Consider the following 16494-nt stretch of genomic DNA (forward strand, 5'->3'; position numbering starts at 1 on the left):
ATGCAAGAATCAACAGCGCGCACATCACGTCGTTGATAGAAGAATCGACAGCGTATGTTTGCACGCTGTTGAAAAAATTCAATTTCGTCTGCCTAGCGCCGCGGAGCTTGGAAAACAGAAAAACGCGATTTTTTCACAGAAACGAATAATAAATTTTGTGCAAATTTAAGTATAATATCCACACACAAAATTAATAAAAGTCATTCTTTTTCATCATATTTACCAAAACTGAAAGTCTCGAGATACAAAATCTGTCACAAAATAGCTAGAACATACCAATAATTAAATTTTCAATCCATGGAAGTATGTAGAATCTATATCAATCACACAATACTACAAATTTAGATAACCATGCGACCGTGCTTCCTATTGCGTCATCGAGAAACTGCATTTCATCATTTGGTCGAATTAGATCCACCTTCTCTACCAAAACCTTATCAATCCAAACTTTCCAACAAGATCTACCAAGAACAACATGATGCACTTTTGTGTTTGGATCTGTAGATGCAATTCGACCTTCTGCAACAACTAATTCATCAACAGACCAATCAAGCAACTTACATTTACTGTTAGGACATATATCTCCACAACTCACTTTCTTCAAATTTGACTGCAAATAAAAACAATACAAATTTGTTAATTTTACAATTCCTATTTTGTAAAAATCTTGTATTTTAGAAACACATAATTTTAAGATAGTTACCTGAGCTGTAGCAAGATGTTTTTTAACATTACAAATTTTCTTTGCACCAATATTGATATCACTATTGCTACCAACTTCATTCCCAATACTGCTACCAATGCCACCACTAGCAACCTAAGTATACAAACAAATTGTGCCAAGCATGTCTTCATGATAATCCAAAAGCATTTAAGTGTACAATATATCAAACTGATTTGGTATGTTATTTAATTACTAACCTGTTCTTGTTGATTTTGTTGTCTCATACTTTGTAAAAACATGGACTTCATTTCTTGTATTTCTTGTTGAAGGTTATGCACCATATTTTGAAGTTGTTTAACAGTGCCATTTTGTTGTACATAAGCTCCAACTTTTGATGGTGTAACTCCAAAGCCCATCCCACGCACTCTACCCCGAGTTTCCTTGCCAAACACAAGGCTAATTGCATCATCAGCAATGTTAGTTGTGTTTTGAGATTCAGGCGGACATTCTTGTATTTGTTTCTGCAAACAAAGATAATTTCTGAGAAAATAACAAATTTATGTTGGTCATTTTTTCTTAGGATCTGATGCAAATAAAAAAGACATATATAATTCTATTACCATTTTCTCTCCAACAGCTTCAGTAATAGGTTCCCCATTTTTTTTCTTGTGCCCTTCAATCCAAACTTGTGATCTTGTAATTTTTGCATCTCCCTGAGTTGTCTTCTCCTTAAATATAGAAATATATAAATTCAAAAGATGTATATATATACCATTACTTATTACTTAAATTAGAAAATATAAAAAATTTATATTTACCATAATGTGAGTCAAACGAGCATAACCTCTCCGGCTCATTGTGTGAATGTGGTCTTTTTTTCCCTCATTGTTCTAAATTTTGCACTCTTTTCCTGAGATATAACATAACCAAGATATTAATTACAAGTATTATCAAGTGAATTGCAACAAAAAGAAGCAATGTAACCCCGAGCAAGAGTAACAATCATGATAAATTGCTAACCTGTAATGGTGGAATCATTACAAATGTAGTTATTAAATATAGATATTGGGCTAGGGAAAAAAGAAGAACAAATAAATACAGCGAGTGTCACTGGTGGAGTGAACAAATAAATACAACAATTGTTTGATTTTTTATCGAATAAACAGTTTCTGGAACAAATAAATTATATATTTGACATCGATCTTACTTATCAACTATAAAAAATTATAACATGTCGATATATGATTGTCAAAAACATGACAATGACGTTTTTATATTGTACTATGCTGCTAACTTTTTGAGCAATTCACATAAACCCCGTAATTATGTAAGCTTAGACTGAAAGCCGCGGGACGGTCATGGCCAAAGCAATGCAAGGGGCACACAAAAAGTTGCAGAAGCACATGAAAAATTGTTGTGACTCTTTACAATCACCCCTACAGTAAAGCCAAGAAACCCATGATCGATTACTCAATCTTTCCATTAGAAAGGAGAGGCTGTGATTTTACGCAAAGAAAGAGACAGAACCTGAATTCTAGATTTAAAAAAGGAAAAAAGTGAATTCGTACTTACTTGAAAGGTAGGTGATAGTGTCCTCTTTACAAATAAGTCCCATTGATTTTGGTCCATAAATTCGGGCTTCAAAAGACTGAGATTTCGTGAAGCCACTCGACTTGTATTAGCTTCTCGTACAAGTATTTGAAGTTTGGATTTTCTATCACGCCACAATTTTGCTAACTTTTGGAAAATTGATTTTTTTTCCCAATCCTCAACTTTATAATTCATCTGTACATAGAAACACGAAAATATTTCTACAACATATAATAAAAAATGAAACGAAAAATGAAGTGACTGAAGATATTACCTGAAGACAACTCCACATTCTATCCTTCACTTCTTCATCTATGTCATTCCATCCATCCAATGTATATGGCACAAATTCCTTTATCATGCAACCTAAAAAAGAAGCGTATGTAATTGAATTATCTCCAATCGGCTGTCCTAACTCATTACGAGAAAAACAGAGGAAGGCGCGGAGATGCGTAAGTAATTTGGGAAATTGGCGCAAATTTATTTCACTATTATTAATAGCACGCATCGCACGCTGCAATAGAGTGTGTTCTAATAATATTAACAGCGTGTCTACACGGGCACGCTGCAAATAATATTGTTTGAGTGATTTCTAATATTATTAACAGCACGCATGTACGTGCACGCCGCGAATAAAAATATAAACAGCACGCTTTAAATGTGCGCCGTTAATGTTGTAGTGTATTATTTACAGCATACCTTTATTGTGCGCTGTTAATAATAAGCTGCAAAAATTGTATAGGTTATTAACAGCTCATATATAACTACACGCTGTCGTTTATATAATTTATTAACAGCACACATAAATGCATGCTACGAATATTACTATCCGCAGCGTGCTTTTAATGCACGCCGTTATTTCTTTCAAGTGCAACAATATTAACAGCGCACATATGAGTGCACGCTGTTAAAAATACTATTCGCAGCGTGCTTTTAATGCACGCTGTTGATGACGTGCTGCGGAAAATCATTTTTCTTGTAGTGTCACTAATATCAGTTTCAGGCACATTTTCAGCAATTTCTTCATGCACATCAGCATCAACTTGACTATCAGAAGCAGTTTCAGAAAGATTTTCAGATAAATCATTCACAACAGGAACATCTTGCACATTTTCAGCATCATGACTTGGACCAAGTAAATACTCCACCTTGTTTGGAGCAGTGGCAGGTTCAGGAATAGGTAAATGAGCAGATAAACAGGGGAATTCAAACTCATTGAAAACAACATCCCTACTGATTAACACTTTAAAACCAGATTGATCCCTTAGCCACAATCTATAACCTTTAACCCCATCAGGATAGCCAAGAAAAACACATTTCACAGACCTTGGTTCAAGTTTGTCAATTTTTTGATTCACAAAAGCAGAACAACGAAAAACTTTCAAGTTTGATAAATTAATTTGAGTACCAGACCACACAGATTCTGGACATTTACCATTCAAAGGCACAGAAGGAGACCTATTTATCAAATAAGCAGCAGTACAAACAGCTTCACCCCAGAACTTTTTTGAAAGACCAGAACTTGCAAGCATACACCTCACCCTTTCAAGTAATGTTCTATTCATACGCTCAGCGACACCATTTTGCTGAGGTGTATAAGGGACTGTTCTATGCCTTTGAATACCAGATTCAGCACACAAATTATCAAGCAATTGATTACAAAATTCAAGACCATTATCAGTTCTTAGAATTTTAATTTTCTTACCTGTTTGATTTTCAATCAAAGTTTTCCAGTTTTTAAACTTTTCAAAAACATCAGATTTGTTTTTCATTAAAAACACCCAAACTTTTCTTGAAAAATCATCAATGACAGATAGAAAATACCGATTTCCACCTTGTGTGGGCACACTCGCAGGCCCCCAAACATCAGCATGCAAATACTCAAGTATTTCAGAAGTAACAGATTGTTTGGGAACAGGGGAATTGGAAAACTTCACTCTAGACTGTTTACCAAGAACACATGAATCACAAAATGGCATACAGGACAATTTGTCACTACCAAAATAACCATCTTTGTGCAAAATTTCAAGACCTTTAGAACTCATGTGACCTAATCTTTTATGCCACAAATCAGTTTTGTCACTTAAGACAGCATTCACAGAATTTTGTACACAAGATTCAGATTCAGCATAGCAAACATACAAGTTTTTCTTTTTAGCAGCTTTAAAAATCACCAAAGACCCTTTCATGATTTTCATAACCCCATTTTCCCATCTACCCTGCAAATCATCATCTTCCAATGCAGCACAAGAAATCAAATTATGACATAAATCGGGAACATGCCTTACATTTTTCAAAGTTAACACATAACCAGAATCAAATTTTAAAGAGACATCACCTAGACCAGCAACTTGACACAATTTTTGATTTGCCATTGAAACAGACCCATGCTTCACTTCTTTATAACTAGAAAACAGATTTTTGAATGGGGACATATGGAAAGTGCATGCAGAATCAACTAACCATTCATTTTCACACACAGAATTTGAATGCACAGAATTCACAATAGACACATCACATATCTCAGTCACCATAAAAATGTCACCCATGTTTTCACTACAAGAAGCCATATTAGCATGATCATCATGCTGATTTTTAAAATCTTGGTTTTTATTTTGCTTAGGCGTAGAGCAATCTTTAATGTAATGACCAGTTTCACCACAATTGTAGCATTTTCTATTCTTGGGCCTCGACTTGGATCTTGATTTACTCTTACCTTTATTTTTAAAAGAAGATTGGTTTGAAGATTTTTGATTTTGAAATCTGTTTTGAGACCTTCCTCTAACAAACATAACCTCACCAGAATTATTACCACCCTTATTGGTTTTTAAATCTATCTCTTTACTTTTCAAACCATTCACAACAGTTTCTAAATTTATGTTATCTCTACCATACTTAATGGCAGATTTAACATCATTGTAAGAATCAGGTATAGCATTTAAAAGGAGAATAGGGGTGTAATCATCAATATGTTCATCTCCGGTTTGCTTAATGTCTTGCACTAATTTGGTAAACACATCAAGGTTCTCATCGATGTCCTTGTTTAAATCAAGTTTGAACCGGAAAAATTTCTCAAGCAAAAACAATTTACTGGGCAACGAAGTTTCAGTATAAAGTTCTTCTAATTTTTCCCAGAGTTCCTTAGCAGAATTAAGTTTACCAACTTTTCTTAACACAGAGTCAGACAAGTTCAAAATTATAGACGAATAAGCAAACTCATCATTTTCAGCCTTTTTCTCAGCAGTTTCGGTAGCAGAATATGAAAGGTCGATCGCTTTGAAAACCTTTTGTTGTATCAAAATACCTTTCATTTTCTGTTGCCATATTGAAAAATCTGTTTTTCCGTTAAAAGGTTCGAGATTATATCCAGTCATAGCCATTTCCAAAAAACACAACAGTTAATCTCAAAAATAGCAAATTTTCACACAGAAAAATTTAAATCACACAAAATCAAAACAAACACAGCGGAAACATATTTTAGCCACGAAAATGGAAACACAACAGTAACCAAGCAAATCCCAGCACATAAATCCGCGGCAAGCGGTTACGCTACGAAAACAGTAAAAAGAGGTTCCAGCCAATATACCAGAGCGAAACTCTAAGTAAGAGTTTCAAATTCCAACGAACCGAAGGCAGCGCACGCGGTCAGCACGTCGGGCAGCAAGTCGAGCAGCAACCTGTGGCTCTGATACCACTGTTGAGTATCGATCGTTTATCTCGTGCCTTCCTGCTCCGTAGCAACCTGCAACCAACTAGCAACAAAAATACAGCAGCATGTATATATGATATATGCAATTGAACGAGGCTCAGACAAACTGATTCGGCCTCTCCAAATACGCAGTGAACCAAGGCGAAGACCACAAAGGTTTCCCCACGCTCTCACTGCTCAAAGCTCTCACGGCCAGCGGTTCACACACACACAGATTTATCCCGAGACAGAACGAGAGAGAAACAATCACAAAGAACCAAAGACACTCAGTCACCGAAGAAAAACGCACACAAGCAAAGTAACGTTCTCTCTTTTCTCAATCGGGCTGCTCACTCTTGGAGGAGAAGAAAACTCTCGGCTGCTCACTCTTGGGAAGAAGGAATAACTCGGCTGCTGGCAGAATGAAAGTGGAAGGAGCGTCGCTCAATTTAAGCCCTATAGCCCATGTATAAATAAGGAAGGAACAGTAGGTTAAGTTAATGGGCTGGAGGAAATTGGGCCAAAACCCAACATTTTTTATCATTACAATGGGCAAACTTTACTAAAATTGTATGTAACAAAACATGCACGCTAAATTAGATTTAAATCCATAATTATTTAATCACTCTAATTTTAAGAGCAACTAAGATGAATTATTTTCTGGTTTTGAAAATATAATTCTTATTGAAACATGTTACTAGATTAAATACAATCGTGTGTTTGTTTATCTAGATTAAATCAAATGTTGAATGATTAATTCTAACACGAATTGATCTCAGTTGCATCAATGACCCGAATATAGGAGGGTGTAAGAGGATTTTTTTATCTGATTAAATAAATAAGCAATCAACTATGATGATTTTCGGATAGGTGGACGGAGGCGGAACTTAAAGAATCCTACCCATATACGATCCGTATACCCAATTAAATTTATAAGTTAGACCTATTATTCTCAATTATATATATCTTCTTTTGAGAATTTTCTTAAAAAAAATTAACAATCCATTATTAAAACAATAACAACATAATTAAATGATGGGAAATGAAAAGATCAGAAACTAAACACTCGTATGTATTCCATAATTCTGTCCACGGTCAATCCGATATCTGAATAATGATCGGTTTCATGAGTTGTTGTACATGTATTGTAATATTAATTTGTAAAAAAAAATGTCATCCCTTACAAATAAAAAATACTTTCGGAATGCATATATCTAATATGAGAAAGTTCAGACGGTTCACATATATGTATTTGTGATATAGATTGATATGAACTATATTTACAAATAAAAATGATACTTTTGACATAAAAGTAATACTTTCTCGTTAACCGGGTCAGGTTGGACCTCAACAATCTCCCTCACAATAATTGCACCACTTGCAATCAATGTTAATCGAATATGTGACATTGACTCTGATATCAATTGTAGGACCAAGTGCTTATAGCTAATGGTAATTGTGTACTCAAATCTTTTAAATCATACAACAGCTGAAACACTATGTTTTAATTACTCTACTAATCACAAAAAGTTATCGCTCTTAATATCATGAGAAGCTATTGTATGACAAATATAACATAAAAGTTATAATAACTAGGAAGTTAGTAGGAAAAGAATTGAACTTGTTGAAATAATATATTTTAATATGGAAAAAGTAATAGTTGAATATTTGAATGTTGAAAATAAGAGTTGTAAAGTTAGAAATTTGTGTGTGATGATGTAGGTAATGATGTATTTTATTTTTGGATTATGTGTAATGAAACTCTATAAATAGATCTCTCATTTGTGAAGAAAATCACAATTGAGTAGAGAGAAAAATATTATAAAGTGTGTAGTTTGGTAAATTTTGAGAGTTTGAGATTTTTACTTTTTACCATAAATTTTTACTTTTTCACAACACGTTATCAGCACGAAGCTCTAAAAGTCCTACATACTTTTCCAAGCTCCAAACAGGAGAAAAAGGTAACAAAAATAATTATATTTATTTTACTGTTATTTATTTATTGTGTATTTATTTAATATACAATATAATGTTATTATTAGAAATAATAAAATAAATTTTTCATAAACTTGTTATAAATCCTGGGAGGATGTTAAGACGACATCCCACACTCCCGGTAAGGGATACGACAAGTATAAAATCCTATAAGGTTTTTAAACAAAATAAATTATGACACTCATTATAATATTATGATATGATATACATAATTATTTAAACATGTCTAATATTATATACATCATATTATTACCATAAAATTATACAAATACATACATTTATTTGTTGTACACCAATGGTCATAAACGGTAACAAACGGCTAGTTTTTGCCCTATAAATATCATCTCACAAACACATTCAATCACTCCAACTTTCTCTTCTTCTCTAAAAATTATTCATCATCAAATTTTTCGAAGAAAAAAGAAGATGGCTTTCTCAAGGATATTTTTAATTATTTTGGTTATCATACTCACGAGTCTTGTATTTATCGGAGAATATCCTCCTCGTGCGTTTTCTTTATTTTTACAAATACTTGTACTTGTTGTTTATCCGTTACTTTGTATTGCAATATTTATTAACTAATAAAATGCATCGTAATTTTTTTTAGTACCACCATGTCAAATTTAACAAAGCTCGAATTTATTGCGCTCGACATCACGGGAAAGAATTATATGCCATGGACTCTAGATGTAGAAATGCATCTTGAGTCATTGGGTCTAAGCGAGACCATTAAAGAAAATGGCATATGCACGTCACAAGAAAAGGCAAGAGCCATGATATTTTTGCGTCGACATCTCGACGATGGATTGAAATGTGAATATCTGACTGAAAAAAATCCCATGGCTTTGTGGAAGGGATTAAAAGAAAGATTTGAACATATAAGGGAAGTTATGCTTCCGACCGCCCGGGATGAATGGAACACACTGAGATTCCAAGATTTTAAAAAAGTCAGTGATTACAATTCGGCGATGTATAGAATAATCTCGCAATTAAAATTTTGTGGACATGAGGTCACAGAATCTGAGATGCTTGAAAAAACATTTTCCACATTTCATGCATCAAATATTACTCTACAGCAACAATATAGAGTACGTGGATTTGCGAGATATTCTGAACTCATCGCCTGTCTTCTTGTGGCGGAAAAGAACAACGAGCTATTAATGAGAAATCATCAGTCCCGACCCACTGGATCAACAGCATTTCCAGAAGTAAATGCTGTAAGTAAAAATGAATTTATACCTGGAAACCAAAATCAATTTCAAAGACAAGGTTTTGGTCGAGGTCGAGGTCGAGGTCGTGGACGTGGACGTGGACGTGGAATTGGTCGTGGTCGTGGACGCGGCCGTGGTTTTGAAAATAATAGAGATAGTTATTTTTATAACTCATCTCAAAAGAGCGTCCCAAACCATCCACAGAAAAGACATCATGAGAATACAAGTGTTAATGAGAATCACTCAAAAAGATATGAAAGTTCTTGTTACAGATGTGGTACTCCAGGACATTGGTCCAAAGTTTGTCGAGCCCCTGAGCACCTTTGTAAACTTTATAAAGAATCATTAAAGGGGAAAGAAAAGGAGACCAACTTCACTGAACGCAGTGACCGTTTGAGTGATTCAACTCATCTTGATGCTGGTGATTTTATGAATGATTTCTCTGGAAATGATCAACATGTTGGTGGGATAGAAATGAACAATTTTGATGCTGCAGATTTTCTCAATGATTTTTCTGAAAATGAACAATATAGTGGTAGAATATAAATGTACAATAATTTGTTTTTCATGTATTCATATAATAATGTTTTATTGTACAATTATGATATGTGTTATATTTATATATGTATTGTCAGTAATTTTATTTCATTGCATATTTTTTTGAAGTTCAAATATGGAAAATGCTATGAGCAAAGCTGAAGTTTGCATACCCGATAGTGGTACAACGCACACTATACTCCGAGATAAAAGATATTTCTTTGAACTAAAATCAACAAAAACAACGGTGAATACAATATCAGGTCCTGTAGACTTGATTAAAGGATGTGGTAAAGCACAATTTTTGTTACCTAATGGTACAAAATTTTTGATCAATGATGCTTTATATTCACCACAATCGAAAAGAAATTTGTTGAGTTTTAATGATATATATTCCCATGGGTATGATACTCAAACAATGAATGAAGGGAATGAGAAATATATGTGTCTTATCGCATATAAATCAGGAAAGAAATATGTTATTGAAAAACTACCAATGCTCCCTACTGGATTGCATTATACACATATAAGTCCCATTGAATCAAACATGGTAGTTGATAATTCTTCGATATTAACCAATTGGCATGATCGATTGGGACATCCTGGTTCAACAATGATGCGAAGAGTTATAGAAAATACACATGGTCATCCACTGAAAGAGCAGAAGATCTTTCAGAATAATAAGTTTCAATGTAAAGCATGTTCTCTTGGAAAACTTATTATAAGACCATCACCAGTCAAAATCCAAACTGAATCACCAATGTTTCTTGAACGTATTCAGGGTGATATTTGTGGACCAATCCATCCACCATGTGGACAATTCAGATACTTTATGGTATTGATTGATGCCTCCAGCAGATGGTCACATGTATGCTTATTGTCAACTCGAAATGTTGCATTTGCAAGATTACTTGCTCAAATAATAAAATTGAGGAATCAGTTTCCCGATTATACAATCAAGAAAATTAGACTTGATAATGCTGGTGAATTTACTTCCCAGACTTTCAATGATTATTTTATGTCTATGGGAATCATTGTTGAGCATCCTGTTGCTCATGTACATACACAGAATGGATTGGCTGAATCATTGATTAAACGTCTGCAAATGATTGCTAGACCAATGATTATGAAAACAAAGCTCCCTATTTCTATATGGGGACATGCAATTTCACATGCTGCTTCATTAATTCGCATCAGACCAAGTGCATATCATAAATACTCCCCATTGCAGCTTGCATTTGGTAAAGAACCAGACATTTCTCATCTGAGAATTTTTGGATGTATGGTGTATGTGCCTATTGCACCACCACAACGAAAGAAAATGGGACCTCAAAGAAAGGTTGGAATTTATATCGGTTATGATAGTCCATCAATCATTCGATATCTTGAACCTCAGACAGGAGATGTGTTCACAGCACGTTTTGCTGATTGTCATTTTAATGAGGAAATCTTCCCAATGTTAGGGGGAGAACAAAAACATACCGAAAAAGAAATTACATGGTATGTATCATCATTGTTACATCTGGATCCAAGAACAAAACAATGTGAAAAAGATGTACAACAAATTGTACACTTGCAAAGAATAGCAAATCAAATACCAGATGCATTTGCAGACACAAAAGGGGTAACTAAATCATATATACATGCTGCAAATGCCCCTGCTCGAATTGAAATTCCAAAGAAACAAATGGAAGATACTCATGATGTCATTAAACGCCTGAAGCGTGGAAGGCCAGTCGGTTCCAAGGATAAAAATCCTCGGAAAAGAAAATTCATAGAGAAACACGATGATCACAAAATAAAGAATGATGTTTCTGAAGAAACACATGATGATCACAAAATAGAGAATGATGTTCCTGAAGAAACACATGATGATGCAAATGTTCTGTCAGAACCACAAACTGACGAGAATCATGAAATCTCTATCAATTACATTAATACTGGAAAAATATGGAACCGAAAAGATATAGATGAAATTGATGATATATTTTCTTATAATGTGGCAATCGACATCATAAATGATAATGAAGATCATGAACCAAAATCTTTTGGTGAATGTAAAAATCGGCAGGACTGGATAAAATGGAAAGAAGCCATCCAGGTTGAATTGGATTCGCTAAATAAACGTAATGTTTTTGGACCTATAGTCCTTACACCTGAAGGTGTAAAACCTGTTGGATACAAATGGGTTTTTATTCGAAAGCAAAATGAGAAAAATGAAATAGTAAGATATAAAGCTCGACTTGTTGCACAGAGTTTTTCTCAAAGGCCTGGAATTGATTATGAAGAAACGTATTCTCCTGTGATGGATGCAATTACGTTTCGGTATTTGATTAGCTTGGCGGTATCTGAAAATTTAGAAATACGTCTTATGGATGTTGTTACAGCTTACTTATATGGATCACTTGATAGTAATATATATATATATGAAAATCCCTGAAGGATTTAAGATGCCTGAAGCACAAAGTTCAAAACCCAGAGAATGTTATTCTGTGAAATTACAAAGATCATTATATGGGTTAAAGCAATCAGGTCGAATGTGGTATAATCGACTAAGTGATCACTTGATGAAAAAGGGATATGTAAATAATTCAATATGCCCTTGTGTTTTCATTAAGAAAACAACATCCGGATGCGTAATTATTGCTGTATATGTTGATGATTTAAACATCATTGGAACGAATAAGGAAATTCAAGAAGTTGTGTCATACTTGAAGGAAGAATTTGAAATGAAAGATCTTGGAAAAACCAAGTATTGTCTGGGTTTACAAATTGAACAAAAAGAATGTGGAATGTTTGTTCACCAGACAAATTATACAGAAAAGATCCTTAAACGTTTTAATATGGATAAAGCAAATCCTTTAAGTACTCCAATGGTTGTTAGATCATTAAACATAGAAAAGGATCCATTCCGTCCATGTGAAGATGATGAAGATATTCTTGGTCCAGAAGTACCATATCTAAGTGCCATCGGTGCCCTTATGTACCTTACAAATTGTACAAGACCTGATATATCTTTTGCCGTGAATCTGCTGGCAAGATTTAGCTCATATCCAACAAAGAGACACTGGAACGGAATTAAACATATATTCCGTTATCTACGAGGAACGACAGACTTGGGACTTTTGTATTCAAAAGATGCTAATCCAAGTATAATTGGTTATGCCGATGCTGGATACTTATCTGATCCACACAAGGCACGTTCCCAAACTGGATATGTATTTACTCGTGGAGGCACTGCAATATCTTGGCGTTCACAGAAACAAACGCTCGTAACAACTTCATCAAATCATGCCGAGATTATTGCACTACATGAAGCAAGTCGTGAATGTGTGTGGTTAAAATCAATGACCCAACATATCCAAATTTCATGCGGATTATCATTCGATGAGAAGCCTGTGATACTATATGAAGATAATGCTGCATGTGTTGCTCAAATGAAAGAAGGATACATAAAAAGCGACAGAACTAAACATATTCCTCCTAAGTTCTTCGCATTCACCAAGGAGCTTGAGAAGAATAAATGTATTGATGTTCGTCACATTCAATCAAGTGAAAACCCATCAGATCTCTTCACAAAAGCACTTCCTACGTCAATATTCAGAAAGCACATATATAATATTGGGATGCACAATCTACGAAATTTGTGAAGAATTGTTCATGTCAACATCAGGGGGAGTTTACGTGACTGCACTCTTTTTCCCTTACTATGGTTTTTATCCCAATGGGTTTTTCCAAGTAAGGTTTTTAACGAGGCAGTACAAAACACGTAATGAAGACATCATCGTATCATGATCATCATCACAAGGGGAAGTGTTGAAATAATATATTTTAATATGGAAAAAGTAATAGTTGAATATTTGAATGTTGAAAATAAGAGTTGTAAAGTTAGAAATTTGTGTGTGATGATGTAGGTAATGATGTATTTTATTTTTGGATTATGTGTAATGAAACTCTATAAATAGATCTCTCATTTGTGAAGAAAATCACAATTGAGTAGAGAGAAAAATATTATAAAGTGTGTAGTTTGGTAAATTTTGAGAGTTTGAGATTTTTACTTTTTACCATAAATTTTTACTTTTTCACAACAGAACTTATTTTATAAACTACTTTTTTTTCAATTATATAAGCTTGTTTTTTTATCTAACTTAATAATTCATTGGAAATATCAATTAAATAAACAATTTTTCATTTTTATTCTTATTTAATGAGTTTTATATATATTAATGACTTGTTATATTCCAATAGTTAATTAATCGCAATATGTCAAAATAAATATAGGTATATTAGGAAAAAAATAGAAGAAATATTACTAAATATTGATACAAAACACCCACAGCCAGGCGACATCGCTGAATCTCATAATCCGAATTAAGCACCAGCTAAAAGGCCTCCACACACTGCGGAGCACTGACCATCTCACCAAACTTCTTTTCTTGGACAAAGTCAACTGCATTTGGTCCACCCTCGAGGTCCATAAACTGACCGGAAGTCATACCAGTGGACCCAACTGCTGTTGCAATCTCAGCAATTACCAGAATGAGGCGAGCCTCATGGACCATATCAGTTGGGGTGTGTGAACAATATATCCCCAGCAAGTAATGCCATGTCAACTCCAAATCTTCGAGATGGGTCATCATCCATACAATCACGCGGGCCCGGCAAAGAACACTGGGAAATAAATATTATGCGGGGCAAAGTGCTACGTGCATGTGATCCACCTCTTGAACCTGCGGAGCAAAGTGCTACATGACGGGAGCCACCTCGTGAACTTATAAGAGCCACCTCTAGATTCTTGGTGCTGGAGATCGAGGGGACAGGTCACGACGAGGACGTCGCGTTCTTCAGGAAGGGTGATTATGATACCTCTTGTCCCACATGGTAAAAATTAAAGATTTAAAATATGTTTATAATGGGCTACAATGGACTTTTATAACAACTTGGTTAATCATTTTTGTAAAGCGATGATGAAAACGAAGTAATTACTATAATGACTCATTGTGCAGTCACGCAGGTCCAAACCCAAGGCGTAACATATATGACAAAAATTGCAATGAGACAAATATACAAGATCAGAAGGCAAGAATTTTTTTTACGGTGTGTTGATCAATATGCTCTTTACTAATTTTAGATAGAAAACCATGAGCACAACGCGAAGTGATTTTTGACATTTAGTGGCATTTCACCGTTAAAAGGGAAATAAATTAAGAAGAAGAAGCTATTTTAAGAAAATAAAACATACGAATAACAACATAATTATTGCATTTCGTGAATGTGAATTCCCCACAACAATACAATTTATGACATCACACAATTTAGACCAAATTTTACAATGAGGATGTCCGTTTCAAAATCCATCATGATTCATGGGTAAGCTTCTATAACAGATAAAACACCTTCAATGCGTTTCTCTGTGTATTTTGTAAAGCCAACCTCGTTCAACAAGCATTCCCATTCTTCCCAAGTTCTTTCTTTTCCTTTCTCCGTGTGAGCCATCATCCCCATGTCAAACGCCAAACGAACCTCGCTATACTCATCAGCCCCTTCGCCTTCTTCGACCACCGCCTCCATGATGATCACCTTCCCCTTGTCCCTAGGAATCGCTTCCATACAATTTCGCAGTATTTGAATGCATTCTTCGTCGCTCCAATCGTGTAACACCCACTATATATATAATCAAGAATAAGTAGCACCCCCTATATATTTATATTTTATGCATACATGCAACTTGTTATGTTGTATCAATAAATATATATGTTGGAGAAACGTACCATAAGAAAAGCGGCATCGCCCTTGGGAACCATTTTGAACATGTCGCCACCAACATGCTCCACGCCTTCACGATGCGGTGCGACAGAAATGACATGCGGGAGATCGTAGTTAACCCCTCGAATCCACGGACAAGCCTTCACCAAGGCGTTAAGGGCCGTCCCATCTCCACCACCAACGTCCACCAAAGAACTGATCCCCTCGAACGCCTCAGGATACTGATCAACGATTGCTGAAACAGCCAACCTTGCATGGCATGCCATCGCATCGTTGATTAATTTACTATAATCAGGATTTGCTGCCGCATATTTCCATAAGTCGAGCCCGTCATGTGCGGCCCCAAACGGAGAAACACCTTTCAGCATAGCACGTCCGCTTAGGCCATGCCACGGGGCGAGCATCACGGGGCTGCTCTCGAGCAGGATGAAAGCAGCCATGCCATCTTTCAAAAGCAATCGAGAATGTGGCGTTTGGGTGTAGCAGAGTGATGATTCGAATGATCCGAATTTGCTTGAAGAAGCCGTGATAAATCAAGTATCTCATGATACGGTGGAGGGCAGAGGGGGAGCAGTGCAAGGCGACGGATAGCTCAGGGAGCGTGATGGATCCGCCGTGTGATTCAACGGTTTCAGATATTTGGAGTTCTATAGCACATTTTAGTACTGCCATTGGAGTGAAAGCAAACACATACTTCCATATATCCACCTGGGCAGCCAGTGCTTCTTTTTCTTGGAGTTGTGATTGTGTTTTGGCTTTGGATTCCATCCTTTAAATTTCTTTATTATTGCTGTGTGCAAGAAAATGTCTGCAACCAACACACAATAAATAGAAGTGAAGTAAAGGAGAGTCGCACAATTTATTATTTTCAAGTGTGTGGGCTAGCTAAAATACACATTTATGTCTGACACATTTGTTCAAAAAGGAAAAAAACCAAAGTTATTCACGTATATCTTGATTTTTTATTGGAGGCTAGGAAATAATTATTATTTTCTTTATTCGGAATTAATAAATAAACTTTGAAAATGAATACACACAAACGG

The 16494-nt window shown here is 35.1% G+C and overlaps 1 protein-coding gene and 1 pseudogene across 3 annotated transcripts; both read right to left on the reverse strand.

Annotated features, from left to right (window-relative positions):
* Positions 1 to 248: 248 nt before the first annotated feature.
* On the reverse strand, positions 249 to 2673 carry LOC140822571 (uncharacterized). 3 transcript variants are annotated; one of them, XM_073183351.1, is made up of 7 exons: positions 2529 to 2673; positions 2237 to 2449; positions 1483 to 1574; positions 1285 to 1392; positions 922 to 1185; positions 704 to 817; positions 249 to 610 (listed from the first exon to the last, which is right to left on the reverse strand). In XM_073183351.1, the coding sequence occupies exons 3-7, from the start codon at positions 1519 to 1521 to the stop codon at positions 320 to 322; spliced, it is 816 nt and encodes a 271-aa protein (XP_073039452.1). In that variant the 5' UTR covers positions 1522 to 1574; positions 2237 to 2449; positions 2529 to 2673; the 3' UTR covers positions 249 to 319. The 3 variants fall into 3 exon arrangements, with proteins under 3 accessions (XP_073039452.1, XP_073039453.1, XP_073039454.1); XM_073183352.1 differs by lacking the exon at positions 2529 to 2673 and having other exon boundaries at positions 2237 to 2505; XM_073183353.1 differs by lacking the exons at positions 2237 to 2449; positions 2529 to 2673 and having other exon boundaries at positions 922 to 1120; positions 1483 to 1514.
* A 12251-nt stretch (positions 2674 to 14924) lies between these two features.
* LOC140822573 (flavonoid 4'-O-methyltransferase 3-like) lies at positions 14925 to 16281 on the reverse strand (annotated as a pseudogene).
* Between the last annotated feature and the right edge of the window lie 213 nt (positions 16282 to 16494).

The sequence above is a fragment of the Primulina eburnea genome, unplaced genomic scaffold (assembly GCF_022965805.1).
Source record: "Primulina eburnea isolate SZY01 unplaced genomic scaffold, ASM2296580v1 ctg929, whole genome shotgun sequence".
Classification (NCBI taxonomy): Eukaryota; Viridiplantae; Streptophyta; class Magnoliopsida; order Lamiales; family Gesneriaceae; genus Primulina; species Primulina eburnea.

Coding starts and splice junctions, on each gene's coding strand:
- LOC140822571 (XM_073183351.1), bottom strand. CDS start 1,521: ATGAGCCGGAGAGGTTATGCTCGTTTGACTCACATTATG. Junction 1,186..1,284: donor AAGCTGTTGGAGAGAAAATG/GTAATAGAATTA, acceptor CTTTGTTTGCAG/AAACAAATACAAGAATGTCC. Junction 611..703: donor AACATCTTGCTACAGCTCAG/GTAACTATCTTA, acceptor TTTTATTTGCAG/TCAAATTTGAAGAAAGTGAG.